The sequence below is a fragment of the Arvicanthis niloticus genome, chromosome 8 (assembly GCF_011762505.2).
Source record: "Arvicanthis niloticus isolate mArvNil1 chromosome 8, mArvNil1.pat.X, whole genome shotgun sequence".
Classification (NCBI taxonomy): domain Eukaryota; kingdom Metazoa; phylum Chordata; class Mammalia; order Rodentia; family Muridae; genus Arvicanthis; species Arvicanthis niloticus.
Window position 1 is genome coordinate 51,122,209 of NC_047665.1, and position 16,687 is coordinate 51,138,895.

A 16,687-nucleotide genomic window follows, 5' to 3' on the forward strand; every position below is an offset into this window, starting at 1 on the left:
ACAAATGCTAAGTTCTATGGAATCTACGCTCAGAGTCTCAAGGACCCACCATGAATATAAGCAGACAAGGAACTTGATCTCGGGTCTGGGCACTTCAACAATGTTCTGGAAAGTTTGTTTTCCAGCCCAGAAACCCTTGTCAGTTGCCCTTTCCCCATGCCTCTTGTATCTTTCATCCCACAGCTCCTATAGCTTCACCTGTATGAGTCCTGGTCCAAAGGCAGTCCAGATGGATCTCTCTCTCTTCTCTTGTCTAGTTTTACCTTGTGTGGGGCAAATCTGCCATCCACACATCCCTGCATACTCTCTTCTGTTTCCCTAGCCATCGACAGGGACAGTTGAACTTATTAGTAGACATGTTCAACCCACGACCAGCTCCACATAGCCAAGGATAGCTAGGAATGCTACCCACCACAAAATCACTAACTTACTGTATCAGTTACTTTTTTCATTGCTGTGATAAAATGACTGACAAACAATTTAAGGAAGGACACATTTTCCCCCCTGGCTTTCAGTTAGAGGAGACACATCTCATCATGATGGGGAAGGCACGGTGGGCAGCAGGAGGGGAAGCTAGCTGGTTATATTTCATCTCTGGTCAGGAAGCAGAGGGTGAATAGGAAGTGACATTGGGCTATACAATCTAAAGGCGTGTGTCCCCCACTTCCCTCATCAAGGGTACAGTTCTTAAAGGTTCCACAATTTTCTTAAACAGCCTCAGCATGTGGGAACTAAGCATTGAAACACATGAGTTTATGGGTAACATTTCACTTTCAAACCATGACACTCAAAACATAAACTTGCTTTGCTGTTGTTGTGTTTTGTTTTGTAACTTGTGTGGTTCTCTCATGTGAATTTTGCATTTGAAAACATCGTGTCAAAGTGTCAAAGAGATGAACATACCCTGGAGCTCTCAGGTCACATGAGTATGTGGAGCCTTCCCCGGAGGTACCAGAAGTTTCTACAAGAGCTTTGTATTTACTCCAGTGGGATGGCTGCTCAGGTTCCTGGAACGCGCTACTCTTAGTGGAGAAGCCCAGGTGTTGGGAAGCATTCCAGCTATAAATCACTTCTGGAAGGGCACATCAGGAGGGCAGGTCCTGTATTCAGCTCCATATATGGGAGTAGTTCCCATCTCAGCAGAAGACCTGCTCAACTGTAGTTACACAGACACAGGCTTCAGGATCCTCATGTGTCTCCAGCTCCAATATTCTGGGTTAGAACTGAGACATGTTCTCTCAGCACATGGCCAGTAAGCTTTGCCAATTGCCACCTAAATAGCTGAGATCCCAGACTGAAAGTCACCCTGTGACCTTCTTCTGGTCATGGATGGGCAGTGTTGGACATTCAGGCAAATTCCATTCACGTCAGCTCTTTCCCCTAGAAGTGATTCTCTATTGTGGCTGCTCACCCCTGAGAGCTAGGCAGGGGGAAACAATCTGGCCCATTGGCAGCCATGGACTGTCCTACTGGGCAGGGACCATGTTGGCAGGAAGAGGCAGCTGTTGAGGTCAGGGACGACTGAGTACAAAGGGATGTGATAGCTGCCTCGGAATTGTGGGCAGCCAGGCTCAGCAGACTGGCAATCTCCTCTGTTCTCTGCAGGCTCTTCTCTCCCCCTTCCCTGTCTCCCATCTCTCTTGTTTTTATGTTGGGATTGACCGCTGAAGCACACATTTGGGGCTTCTTTAAAATTCTAAATTCTGAACTCAGAGGAATGCCTTCGCATGTCTGATCTTAACACACGACCTTCCTGGTTCCTTGCAGTTCATCCCACCTCCGCCTCCTCTTCTGTTCCTATTTCTGCTTTCCCGGAGACAACATTGTGCTTCTCCACTGGCTCTCAGCAAGCAGACACACCTGCCTTGGAGAAGGCTCAGCTGCTGCCTGGCCTCTGCTCGCAACACCCTTGGCTGCCAGGGCTTCAACAGTCTCAGAAAGTTACCCACGAGCATTCTTGTGTCTACCCATGGAGAATGTAGGGGAAGAATGGAACATGAGCAGTGCATTGGATGGAAGCCACAGACTGATAGACTTGTGGGATTCAATGTGAAGATAAGTCTCGGGACTTAGGAACCGGAGAGACCTGGTTTCCAACCTATCTTCATCCTGGAGCCCTGGCACATATCATTCATTCTCTTCCTTTGCTCTGATGACAGCAACTTCATTTCATAAGGTTAAGCAGAGATCAAATGTGACAGAAAAGAGCAGCTAAACATCAAATGCTACACCAATTGTTATTTAAAGAATGATTTGAAGGTCACCCCTACTTGGCTTAGTCTTCTCCAAGCCACAGAACAAAATATTTCCAGTTATAGGACACAGAATATCTCTGGCTTAGTGATAAATTACCTGATTGTTTGAGGGGATGGAGTAACCAACCAACAAGCAGAAGTCAGGATTATTTTTATATTAAACATACTATTTTTTGACATTTATACATTTGTCCAACATTTACCTTTAATACTTCTGCAGGAGTTATCATTGTCTACTTATGCTCTGAGCCTCAAGTTTAAAGATTATTTTTATTCTATTCCTTTGCCTGCAAGAACAAAAATCCTCTCTAAAGCAACCTGTGGGGATGGAAATCCAATCTTTGATGTCATTTAATAAAACATCATCACCACAAAGAATCATTGCTTGGAATGTTTATTGAGTCTGAGTGCCAGCAGGATGATTTGGACATTGCTATAATTAATGATTGGTTCTGATTATAGTAAAGGAGATGGAGCTGCATGCCAGACTCACTTGAATGCAATGTGCAGATTTACCAGTGTGCAATGAAACATATGATTACCACCCAGAACATTCACGTCAGTCCAGCACCACAGTATCACAGTATTTTGCTGTAGGGCAAACCCTGCATGGATGGCAACAATGCACAGTTGTCAAGAGATGGTCTCTGGGGTATTGTGTTGGAGTTAGGGGGCGTCTAGTTCCTTAGTCACTGGTCAGCACCAGGTTGCCTCTTTCCACAAGAAGGACCATGATGGCCTGGTGACTAAGGGTGGCCCGGTGACAAAGGGTGATATGGTGATGAAGCTCTGAGTATGGCCTTCTTCTGAGTCACCATGAAAAGTCACCTCCTTCTCAATTTGTGCCACTTTTTTTTTTTTTTTTTTTGCTTTTGCATTTATTGCGTTTCAGGTGATTCTTTTTGTTTCCCACTGGCCAACCCCATCACGTTCACATACACAGTTCCTTAGATTGGAATGGGACTTTGAAGATATGTTAATAAGATAAGGATGTGACACCCAGGCTTTCCTTTTTTTTTTTTTTTTGTCCCTAGAGAGACATTTGTTTTCTATGAAAACTTTTCCATATATAAAAAAGAACTCACTTACTATATGTAGATTTTTAAAATTTAAGCCAACACTCCAGGTACTTTTTGGTATTCCTGTAATATGCACACAAATGGAATCTCTACAGATTTTGTATATCCTTTCCTCTTTTCCTTTCGGTTTCTTTCCTCCCTCTTCCTATCCTTTGCTTCCTTTTTTTTTTTTTTTTTTTTTTTTTTTGATATGGTGTATGTCAGTGGTATATACTTTTGTGTTTATGTGAGTAGTATGTATGGTATATGTATATACACATAGGTCATGGGATCTATGTCAGTATCCTCCTTCATATCTTCTGCCTTATTCCCTTGAGGCAGGATCTTTCAGTGAACCTGAAACTTACTACTCTGGCTAGGCTGGCCAGTGTATTCCCAGGATCTACCTGTCTCTGTGGTTCAATGATAAAGTTATAGGCATGCATGACCATGCCTGGCTTTTATGGAGGTGCTAGAGGTTTGAACTCAGGTCCTCATGCGTACACAGCAAGGCCTCTCATCTACTGAGTTATCTTCTAGACCTGAGATTTTTTTCTACAGTCACACAGTGAGCTGGGATGTAGCCGTAAGTGCTTGCCTAGCATATGTGAGGTCCTGGGTTTGATTTTTAGCAGTGTAGCTGCATAAAACTAAGTACAGTGGGACATGCATATAGTCTTGGCGCTGGGGAGGTGGAGAGAGACAGGAAGGCAGAAATTTACTGGGAGTAGGTTACATGGGACTCTGTGTGAAAAAATATTAATAAACTGATAAATAAAAACCAACTTATAAGGACAATAAAAGGTGGTCACAGTCACAATATGTCCTGCCAAGACCCACCCCACCCCACAATGTTCTCAAGGTAATACATTAGCAAATACTTAATAATTCAGTATAATAAACATGTACAGTATTGCCAATTATCCTCACTTTACAGTATTAAGTATCTTCTGAGGACTATTCTGAAACTTGCTTCCATTGGCAGACACCAACAGATCAGAATCTTCCAGTTGATATTGGAGCCTAGTTCCAGTTAAGGTTTTGAACATGGAAAAAAAAAAAGAGCATTGTGATGACTATAGTACAAAAATGAAAAGTATTATACCCCCTGGCAAAGAATCAAAACTCAGAAACCTAGTACTGTGAGCAAGTGATACAGGATTAATTAATACAGGTGATGGAATCCATGGTATGCTGGTTAGAACCTAGACATATCTGGCAAGAGGGAATTTTAATTGAGAAAATGCCTCCATAAGATTGGCCTGTAGGCAAATCTGCATGGCATTTTCCTGATGTTTTGTTTGATGTCAATGTTTGATGTGGAGGTAAGAGCTCCCTGGAGGCGGTGCCAGCTTCCTGGAGGCGGTGCCAGTCTTAGACAGGTGGTCCTGTATGGTATAGAAAGGTGGTCCTGGATGGTATAAGAAAGCAGGCTTAGCCGGGCTCTACAGAGTGAGTTCCAGGACAGCCAGGGCTACACAGAGAAACCCTGGCTCGGGGGGGAAAAAACAAACAAACAAACAAACAAACAAACCAAAAAACAAAACAAAACAAACAAACAAACAAAAAACAAAACAGGCTGAGCAAGCCAAGGGGAGTAAGCCAGTAAACGGTGTTTGTCTATGGCCCTGGCCTCAGTTCTCTTCTCCAGGTCCCTGCCTTAAGCTCCTGACCTGACTTTCCTCAGTGACGGACTGTGATCTGAGGATTTTAAGATGAAATAAACCTTTTCTTTGGTTGGAAAACCCTGCTATTAAGGTCTCCGTTCATCATGTCCGGATGGACATAAGCTCTCCGAGTTTGGCACAAAATGGAGGACTCTCTTTCTCAACAGACCTTGCTCTTCTCAGCCTCATCTTATCTGGAGAGTGTTCAGGGGCCGGGCCTTATCTAGGGGATGACCCTGCACAGAGCTTCCTGCAAGCTCTGCATTTAAGTCCCACTCAGCCCTTCCTGCTTTATGATAATTAAGTACTGTGTTAGCAATCAGTCCTTCCCTCCCAGTTACTGCCCATAAAAACCTCTGAGGAAAGTCACATAGTTTATGGCCAGATTACAGGTTTAACCTCTCCCTCTCCTCTCCCCTCCCCCTCTCAGAACCTGCCAGACCGGTTTTTTGAATCCCTTTTTATGTAATTGCTGCATTCCCAGGCCTTCATTTTAGCCATTAATGTACACCCTACTCAATTCCTGAGGTCTATATAGCCCTTGTTCACCTCAGTGAAGTTGAGCTGTCTCACTGAAGCTGATTCTGGAAGACAATTCATCCACCTGAACCCTGCACACTCCTCCTCTGGGTTGGTGGTCAACAGTCCCTGGGCAGAAGGGAGGGTCACATTCTTCTCCAAGTTACTTTTGGTCATGGTGTTTTATCACAGCAATATAAACCTAACTAAGATACATGGTGTCTTGTTTCTTATTCTGTAGACTACCTTCCATAGATTTTGGGAACTTTCTATTGAGCATTCAGAAAATATAAACAAATAAAAATAAAACTGACCCAATAGAAATCCTAAGAAACATTTGCCTTTAGTGAATTATTTTGTAGTGAGGGAACAATAATGCATAATTTAATATTATTTCTAAAATTGAGAAAATTATGCTTTACCAATGGAGCATTATAGTTAGTTTATTATAAAGTTAATTGCTTGAAACAATACAGATTTGTGCTCTGATACAGTCAAGGTAACAGGGCCATGCTTTCTGGAAGCTTTGGGGAGAAGCAAACCCTCCTCGATCTGTCTATTTTCTGGAATCTCCAAGTACACTTTTGGTTTGTGGCTGTATCACTTCAGTCTCTGCTTCTGACTTCATAGGTCTTTTTTTTTTTTTTTTTTTTCTGTGACTTTCTTATAATAACAAACGTGACTGCATGTGGGGGTCCTCTGAAATGAATTATGTCATCATCTCCTCATTTCATGAACTTTAATCAGAACTGCAAGATTCCCCTTTCCAAATATGACATTTCACCAAAACTCCAATATATGTATGTGGCACTTCCTGGAATAATTACACACTCTGAGCATCTCGGGACAACTTGGCCGTCTCAGAGCCACTTCCTGGAAAACTCCGCCCTCTGAGTAGCTTTTCCTAGAATCATCCCACACTCTGGCACCATCTACTGGCAAAAGGACAGATCTGCAGATGAGAAGGTTCTCTTCCCCCTCTCTGGGGCAATTTGTTTGCCCTTCCTCTTGGCTCCAGCAAGGCTAGTCCAGGTGGAGGACTGTGTGCAGATACCTTAACAGTAGCTGGCCGGTTCTCAAGTTTACAGAATAAACAAAGCAAACACCTGTCTGATGGGTCTGCCTCAATGCTACAGGCTCTTGGACTTGGTTTAGTTGGGAAGGGACACCAAGACCACCACAACCCTTATAAAGGAAAACATTTAGTTGGGGCTAGCTTATAGTTCAGAGGTTCAGTCCATTATCATCATAGAGGGAAGCATGGTGGTGTATAGGTGGGCATGGTGCTGGAGAGATAGCTGAGAGTTCTACATCTGGATTGGCAGGCAGCAGGAAGAGTGTGAGCCACTAGGTCCAATTTGAGCTTTTGAGACCTTAAAGCTCACCTCCACCCCAAGCGATACACTTTCTCCCACTAGGCCACACCTACTCCAACAAGGCCACGCCCACTCCAACAAGGCCACGCCCACTCCAACAAGGCCACACCCCACTCCAACAAGGCCACACCTACTCCAACAAGGCCACACCCACTCCAACAAGGCCACACTTCCAATAATGCCTGACTCTAAGCAATCTAAACAGTTTTTCCAGGAAAGTAACCTGTAACAGACATAATGCTATTGCAAGTTTGTTCAGTCTGATATTCAGCACAGTGACATGTTGATGTTTGTAATTTGGTTAATCATCTTTGTCGAATTTTTTGAAATGTTATCTCTTATTCCAAAGTAGATCCGCATAGGAAATTAGCCAGTCTCTACAACCTTTGCCTCACACATTCTGGAGGTTGATGGTTGTGTGTGTGTGGAGGATATTACCGGAGCACACTCAGTGAGGTTGTCTGACTTGCATTTCGGTTCACACAATTGTGTTAACAAGATGAGTTCAGAAATAGGTCAAGGTCAAATGTCATGTCTATGACTTTCTAGTAGTGCGATCTCTGATAAGTTAATTAACCTATGACCGTTTTCCTTTTTGCCAGCATTCGATCCGAACAAGTTACTATGACCGTTGCTCTTAGTTCCATCATTATTTAAGAGCAGAGGTGGACTATCCACAACTCATCCATGACCATTAGCCTTATGATGGCTCACATCTACATAAAGATGCCTTACTTTAAAGAAAGTCTTATTTATTAAAAAAGGCGTTATATAAGTGAGACATTACAGCATGTCTTTAAATAGTTGGTGAGCCTACTATATTTAAAATGCAATTCGCTCTCCCCAAATTAAATTTACACAAGACCTTTCAGGGATGAGATTTTTATATGAAGTGAGGCAAGTCTATAATACGGGGGCACATTACATTTAATTTTGCAAAATAAATGGAGTAGCATGCTTCCAGGCATGCATGGAATCATAAAGTTGCAGGGATAGAAGGGGCCTCTTGAATTTAATATACTGCCAGATATCCTGTGTACCCTGTGTAATCTCCCCTGCTCTCTCCACACAGACACACACACGCACACAGACAGACAGACAGACAGACAGAGACACACACAGAGACAGAGAGACAGAGACACATACAGACACACACACAGACACACACACAGACACACACAGACACACTCACACTCTCTCTCACATACACACACACACACACACACACACAGAGACACAGACATACATACACACAAACTCTTTCTCATACACACACACTTCTAGTGGAAACAGAATTGGTAAATCTGTCATATTAATGTCATTTTATTTATTATCATTAACATGAACACTATCATAATCGTCAGTAGTTTTGTAGATATTCTCTTGCCTTAATAGAGCATATCTGGTGAGAAATCTATGGTATGTGCTGCAGAGCCTACAGAATGTGGTGGGACTGAGGGTGGGCAGTTGGTATATTGGGTGGTGAGGTTTTGTCTAAACAAGTTCTCAGTGTATTTAAAAAATAAACCAAGGGGGCTGGGAAGATGGCTGAGTGGGCACAAGCATGCATTGTGCAAGCATGACTTCTACGGAGTTTGAATCCATAGAACCTATGAGGAGTTGGGGTTGGGAGTTGGGTGCCTGGAGCCAACTCCAGTTCTCTGGAAACGTGTGCTCAACCTCAGGGCCATGTCTCCATCTCCCCACCCCCAATACTCCCTCTTGCAAATAGACAAAACAACCAAACCTGTTTGGCTTAACAGGATCTCTGATCCAAAAATAAACGTCAAAAGGAAACCTAGGACATAGCCACATAGGCACCTATCCCCACAACCTTGGCTAACCTTTAAGAAAAAAACAAAAACAAAAGCAAAACAAAAACAAAAAACCCAAAAAGACAAAGATCTTGCTGACAGAGAAGTTTTTCTTTCCTTCTGGAAGATGTTTCCACAGACCATTCCATATCCTCTTCCTTGGGTGGTCACTTGGACCTTTAGGAGAACAGTTTTCCTTACTCTGCCCCTGAGCCTTGGTTTTGATTTTTTCATGCCCCTCACCCCCCCACCCCCTTTTTATTTTTCCAGATAGCTAAATTATGAAGCCCTGGCTGGTCTGAAACTTGCTGTGTAGAGTTCCTAAGCACAAGATGAACAGGAAGGCAATCTATGCCTGGGTTCTCTGCTCCAGGGGAGCCGGAAGCGAGCAGGAAGCGGAAGGAAAATAATAATAATAAAAAAATAAACACAACAACCATGGCCTGGAGCCCTCTTGAGGTATTGGAAGGAACTCAAACCAACTTCTGATGCTGCCTAGGAGAAGGCCTGGGGGAAGGGAAGTGAAGGGAGTATGTGAAGAACCAATGGCTTGTATACCTCCAATACTTTTTTTTTTTTAAAGTACATGTGTTTACAGAAAATATTTATGGAAGTTTGTCAGTTACTACATCATATACTTAAATTTGTTGTAATATAAAATGATACTACAAATTAATATCTAGATGAAAAAATACTTGCTTACAAGTTATTATAAAAAATAACTTACAAGTTCTTTTGTAATAATTATCATCACTAAACTTCTCTTGGATTCGAGAAGAAGAGCATTCCACATAAGATTCTTAAACACAGTGTACACAGGTGCCAAACATGGATGCCTTTTGGTATCCAGAGTATGAAAAGCAAATAGAATAGGGTAAAACTTAGCCTGTTGTTGGTGAAGATTTTAGTGCACATCGATCTTCTGACTATGTTGTCAGGAAACACAATATCTAAACCAGCTTCTGGATATGATTGCTATAATTTTTCACTGCTTCAGGGCAACCAGTACCAGGAAGAAAGAGAACCGATGCTCTCTATTTCTTTTAGAAATGTGCCAGCATTCATCGCACCAAGCTAAAACAGTGATCTTCAACACACAGTTCTAGCGATCAATTCTCTGACCTGTCTCTGGATTCAGCTCTCCCGATCATTGCTATAACCTTGCTGTGTATTATAAAAATAATTTATTTTCAGTGTGGGCTTAGAAAAGTCAAGACTAAAAACCACATCTTGGGCTGATGAGATGGCTCAGTGGATAAAGATACCTGCTTCCAGACCTACAGAGTCAATCCCAGAGACCTGTACAGTAGACTGGGTGAACAGAGAGAGAGAGAGAGAGAGAGAGAGAGAGAGAGAGAGAGAGAGAGAGAGAGAGAGAGATTATATTGGTTATTTTTCTTTTGCTGTGATAAAATACCCTGGCAAAAGCATCTTAAGGAAGAAAGGGTTTATTCTGATTTACAGCCTCAGAGGGACAGGGTCTATCATGGTGGAGAAGGTCAACAGTAAGGGAAGCACAGAGACAGGGGCAGGAAGCTGACTGTTCAAACTAACTCAGGGGCCAGAAAGGGTGTAGGGGGAAGAGAAGAGGAAGGGGAGAGCCAAAGACAGGGCCAGGCTATAAACCCCCAAAGCCCACACTCAAGGACATACTTCCTACAGCAAGGTCCCACATGGTAAACATTCCCAAACAATGCCACCAACTGGAACCAATTGTTCAAATAACTAGACTATAGGGGACATGTCTCATTCAAATGCACAGCTATGCTATCTGGTCCCTTCATCTTACTGTGATATTTTTACTTGATGGGAAAAAAGTTCATCTTGATGTTGAAAGCATCAGGAAACATGTATCTTCAGCTTGGTAAAAACAAGCTGTCAAAGTCACTTTCCATTTTGTGGCACTTTGTTTTTCTAAAACCACAAATATTCCAAGTATAGATTTTCATTAGTTATTACTCTCACACTTTGCTTTTGTCTTATTGAGTTCACAGGAAGGCAGAATTTACAATGGCAGCCTTCTTTAGGGTGGTTGTTTTCAGGTAATGATGAATTTTTCTCCCCACGAAGAAGTCAGGATTTGGCCCAGCCTTAGCATGCTCACAGGCTTCTGGTCCTGAAGTTGACTTCAGGTTAGCTTGCCTTATGCAGAATACTTCAAGCTTGACGTTGACACATTAATATGCACCCTGTGTCTGTGGCAATGAGGGTATCCTTTTCAGCTTGGTTGATTCTTTTTAACCCAGAACTGATTTAGCTGTATCTAAATTGCAGGGCTTCTTTCTACTAATGTGTGAGCTTCACCTTTTAGGGCAACTCTGCAAACTGACCTTGACGAAGCTCATCTGCTTGTTTGAGTGCACTTTTTATTATTATCCTCAGGCCAGACTTTCTCCTCCCCCACTCTTGTTTTTTTTTTTTCTTTTCCTTCTTCAAGAAATTAGGATGATTTCTTTTCAAAATTTGCATGATTCATTTTCAAATGCCCATCAAAAGGCAATGACTGCTTAGGGGTTCTGTCTGAGCAGGCGTCGAGATATCAAGATTTAGCTCAGTTTGCGTCTTTATAGTAATGAGAACCATATTCTAGGTAAGTATAGGATGACGGGTTTAGTGGGACTACACTGCTAGAGGGGGAGACATTGCCCCATGGGCTGGGGGAGAGGACATAGTGTCTCAGGGGTTAGGCTATACCTTAAGCCAATCAGGTGGCCCTGGGTTTCACTCACTTCTGCTGATGCATGGTGTATGTAAGCTTTTATTCAACCCGGGTTTTTGGGGATCCAACTCGGGTTGTCAGGCTTGTGTGACAATTGCTTTACACAACTGAGCCATCTTGTGGCCCTTCACTTTATTTTTTTGAAACAAGGACTCTCCAGTGAACCTGAACCTGACCATTCTGGCAAGACTGGCTGACCAGTGAGCTCCAGGGATCTACCTGACTCTGCCCTTCCTAGTGTTAGACTTACAGGCACGCTGCTATGCTTGACTTGTATGTTGGTGTTGGGCACCTGAATGGAGGTCCCTTTGCTTGTGGAGCAAGTACCTGCTGAGCAACTCTACAGTAACAGCAATTAAAAGTTGTCATTGTATTTATGTTGCCATGTCCCAGATGAACACGCCATTCATAAAGAGCACAGATAAGCGACCGATGTCCAAGGAGGAATGTCCGAGTTCCCAGAGGATGAACAAGGACCACTAACTGGACAGTGGGTTGGTATTGTATTTTCCCTTTCTTAGTATTTATTAATTTTAAATCACTGTTCAAAGGACTTATTCTAACCTTGTGTGCATTTCTCTGTGTGGATACGTATATGTGAATCAGGTGCCCATAGAAATCAGTAGAGGGCACTGGATCCCCTGTAGCTGGAGTTACAGGACATTGTAAGCTGCTGAGAACCAAACTAAGGTTGCATGCAAGAGCAGCATAGCACTCAGAACTGATGAGCCATCTGCCCCATTCCTGAATCATTTTTTTTCTCACTCTTAGATAAATACAGAACAATGAGGACTACTCGAGGAGTTAGGAGCATAGAAAAAGAGAATGTAAAGAGAAGCGCCTCTCTTTTTAAAACCTACAATAAATCCAAGAACCATGCCATAATTTGGGGACATCTTGTGTAGAGACATTGACATATGCTTCCATTCCAGCTCCCCCCACCAGCCAATCTTGTCTAGAACTACGTTTGGTGCTTAGAGCGAGTCTTTGGTCACTTTAAGACAAGACAGGATAAAGAAAAGCAAGGAAGAATGGAAGCAAGAAAGAGGAAGAGTGTGCTCCCCAAGTAGCATTTTCTCAGAATTGCTGAAATTATTGGCCATTTAAAAAATAAATATAATTTTCTAGACCTCAAGGCGAACCCTTCACGTCTGTGCTTGGTGGCAGGCAAGTCTTCAGTGCTGCGTGAGGTGCTGAGAGCAGCAGGCAGCTAAGAGTTTTGGACACACTCCAGTGCACTGGCTTGATGCCCCCACACTCCCTCTCCAGCAGTTAGACGTCGCTGCCTCTTTAGCTAGGCTCGTTTCGCATTATTAGTTTTTATGTGTGTGTGTGTGTGTGTGTGTGTGTGTGTGTGTGTGTGTGTTTTAAAATAGGCGTCTAAGAACTGCACTGTTCTGCACCGTTGCAGGATGCGATCTATTAGAAGAATGTAAAATTTAAGCCAACTGGACTTGAGTTTAAGTTCTTGTTCATTTTGGTTAAGTAGAGCATCTTAAGGCATATATCGCATTATGTGAGTCTCTTTCCAAGTTAATTACTATGTGCTCGTTGGTATGAAGGTTGGCATGTGCATGTATGTGGCGGCCGCAGGTAATGTTCAGTATTGTTCTTTAGGGTCAGCATCTACCTTCTAAGACAGAGTTTCTCAGTGACCTCCATGTCTAAGTAGGCCAGACCACCTGGCCATGGAGCCACAATTGCAGGCCTTTTAGTGTGGGCCCTAGAGCTTGAACACAGGTCCTTGGGCCTGCAAGACAAACATTTTACTGAGTGAGGTGGCTTCCTAGCCTTCCTTTGACACTTAAAAGAAATGGAGTGACTTGTATTTGTTTTTGGTTGGTATAAAGACTGAATGAAATGATCCATGTCATAAAGTCAGTGCACAGAGAGGGTGTCTGTTAAAGAAGTGTCATCAGATTTCTCTAAATGACGTTGCCACGCTCGGGACACTGCTGAACTTTATAACAGTTGTACCACCTGGATAATACCTCTCTACTCGCTTCCTTTCTGACCCCATGAATACCACCTTTAGGTTGTTCATTTCTCAAGAGCTGTTATAGTTAGAGTGATGGATTCTTCAGCCTAGGTTGAACCCAAAGACAGCCTTTATAGCTTGGACTTTTCAGGCGAACTAAAACTCAATCCATTATGTATACCACTGGCTAGCTAGTGATTAAGACCCATCGCACATTCGATGTTGAGAGTGAAGGAGACAGCCAATAGTCTGGGAACAATGGTAGGGGTACAGGGGTGATGCAGTAAGCTGAAAGGGTAGGCTTCCCACTGCCTGTGGGCAAATCCAGCCTTTAGTATTGATATTAACTCAGCCCTCAGGATGGAGATGAAATATCACCCCTTTCACAATAGTCAACCTTGTGTTACAGTGAAATAAGGGAAAATCTGGATACAGACAACTATTTAACATTTCTGGATTACACCGTGCCAGCCTTTTCCAGATAGCCTTGCTGAAACTTGCCAGCATTTCAGGACAAGTTCTCCTTAGCTGCTGCACACTTGGAGCCTCAAGATCTAGCAAGAGTCTAATAAATCCTGTGCCTTTGAACACAGAATGATGCCAGTCTCTCTCTCTATGTATGTCTGGTTAGTCTGAAATTCTAGTCTGTAATTCACTATATATCAAGCCCAGGAGCCTCCCTCCGTTTTCTGAACACTCAAATGACAGGTGTGTATCACCACACTCAGCATCATGAGCTAGGATTGTGGTGCTGTCTGAAGTCACAAACTCTCTTCACTGCTAAAAAGGAAGGTAAGTCTTACAAAGGATCCTAAGAGTGTAGATGTTGTCTAAAATGCCTGGGGTTTTAATACGTAATACAAGTACTTGTATTACGTAATACGTAATACAAGTGGCTAGTTGGTGACATACGGAGGGAGCTCCTTTTCTGCCCTATCTGTTTTAACTTCTTAAATCTGTGATCTTATTTTATATAACTTTTAAATGGCCAACATTGTAGAATAGAAGAATAAAGAGATTCATTTCTGTGATGGCTGGCATCTTAAGAATTTGCTTAGCATCCCCCTGTGCTCTGCATGAATTATTTCATTTCTTTCCCACAGCTGCTCCCATCAGGTCCCCTTTTCACACCTGATCTTATAGTGTGGAACAGTTTTAAAATTCTGAGAAAAAAGATCTTAGGCCCAATTGCAACACACAGATACACAGACATATTCAGATCTATATATACACACAGAGATACACACAAACATACAATCACAGTCAGACAGACAGACATGTAGATATGTATATACATATATACGCACACAAATACATACATATATAGATATACACACATACATACATATACACCAACAACTGCTTTGTTTTCCTGTTTTTTTTTTTTTTTTTCTTTCTTAGTTACTGGCTGTATTAAACTTCTCTTATTGCTGTGACCAAATTACTTGACAGAGCAACTTAAGGGAAGAAGAGTTTACATTGGCTTATAATTTGAGGAGAGACAGTCTATCATGGAGGAGCCTAAGAGGCTACTTGTTTTTATACAAGTAGTCAGGAGGCAGTACAAACAGAAAGTGAGGCCATAAAACATCTAGGTCTGCTCCAGTGACCTACTTCTCCTAGGCCTGCTCCACTGACCTACTTTCTCTACCAAGCCCTCACCTCCTAAGAGCTTCACAGTACCTGGACTAAGTATTAGCACCCATGGACCTATGGAAAGTACTTCCCATTCACACCTTTCTCAGCACAGGCTGAGAGTAAACCAGCCAAGCCCATGAGTGCTTGCCCCCAGCTCCTGGAGCGGAGCCCTGGCTTGCTTTTGCACAGAGAGTTCCACTGTTTCTCAGTGTGCCTGCCTGATTTTGCCACAAGTAGTTTCTCAAGAGAACTCTCCTGAAGCACAAGGGAACTCATGTAAAGATCTAGAGTTTTCCACCAGGTTCTCATTACAAGGCTAACAGGACACGATTAAAGGTCACATGCTTCTTTTTTCTGCTCCAGTTAGCTCCTACAAGCCTCGAAGTTTATGATTAATACAGAAGGCTGGTCCCAGTATATAAATATCACTTTTCCAAACCTATGGAGATTTCTCATTGGTTCCTTTCTATGAGACACAAAAGTTCACACCTTCCAGTGTTTCTAAAGCTATGTGACCTATGACTCTTGCAACCAGCTGTTGCCAGGTGGATTGGCATGTCTGGGTTCCCTCCCTAAAGGCACCTAGGCTTGTGGGAAGGTGTGGTGTCTTTCTTAGGGCTTGCCTCCCAGATGAGGTCCCAGCCAGTCCTACAACAGAGGGTGTCCTTCTAGGTTCTGCAGATATACTGGGGACTGGCTGACACTTCCCTCCTCTCTCTCTCTCTCTCTCTCTCTCTCTCTCTCTCTCTCTCTCTCTCTCTCTCTCTCTGTGTGTTACAGTAGAAGTCAGAGGACAATCTTGAGCGTCAGTCCCTGCTTTTTTTGTATGAGATTGGGTCTCTTTTTTCCATGGCATATATACATTAGGTTAATTGGCCAGTGACCTTCTGTCCGGTGAAGCTGCTGTCTCTGGCTTCCATTACCCCCAAAGAGTGCTGGGATGTACACTACTACCACATTCAATATACTCAGTTTTTTTATGTGAGTTCTGAGGATTTGAACTCAGGTTCTCACACACCAGGGATATCTAAGACAGGTGCTGGGGGCCTCTTAAACCTTATTTCATTACTAGGAATTATAATTCACTATAAATCACTGCAGTGAAAACAACATACAGATGTGTGATGTGCTAGGTCCCTCCTGAATTCATGCTAAACTGTTATTATTGGACATGCTGTGATTGTTATACATGTGAGTATGTGTGCATGCGTGCATGCATGCGCGCGAGCGCGCGCGCACACACACACACACTATTGGTCCATTTTAAGTTTTTTTCATTGCTGTTACTTTACTCATTAAGTCTAAAATCATCATTGCCAAAGTGAATGTAACCAGATAAGAGTTGCAACCATGGGGCCTGTGTTCAGCAGCCTGAGGACAAGGTGGTGGGATGCAGGTCTCTTACCACTAAGGAGAGGCCTATTTTGTCGGTATGAGGCAGGGAGCTGGCCGATGCCCTCCATCCTGTGGCTCATGACCCGTGCAAGGTGGCCCGTGTGGTGCAGGCTTCCCACAATGATGCTGTGGAGGTACACAGGCTCGATGAAGTGACAGAGGAGAGCGCCTTGGAGTCCCAGTACATTCCAGCTAGAAGGAAAAGCAAGGGTGAAGTCAGTGGGATTCCTGAGCCTGCTGGGGATGCAGTGTTGGCAGCTGTGTCTGC

The 16,687-nt window shown here is 43.1% G+C and overlaps 1 protein-coding gene across 2 annotated transcripts in view; it reads right to left on the reverse strand.

Moving 5' to 3' along the window:
• The window catches only part of Adarb2 (adenosine deaminase RNA specific B2 (inactive)), a 531,305-nt gene that overhangs the window by 10,794 nt on the left and 503,824 nt on the right, over positions 1-16,687 (reverse strand). For both annotated transcript variants that reach the window (XM_076939389.1, XM_076939390.1), the window contains exon 8: positions 16,430-16,611. In XM_076939389.1, coding sequence (XP_076795504.1) covers positions 16,430-16,611 — 182 coding nt within the window. The remainder of the gene's footprint in view (positions 1-16,429; positions 16,612-16,687) is intronic.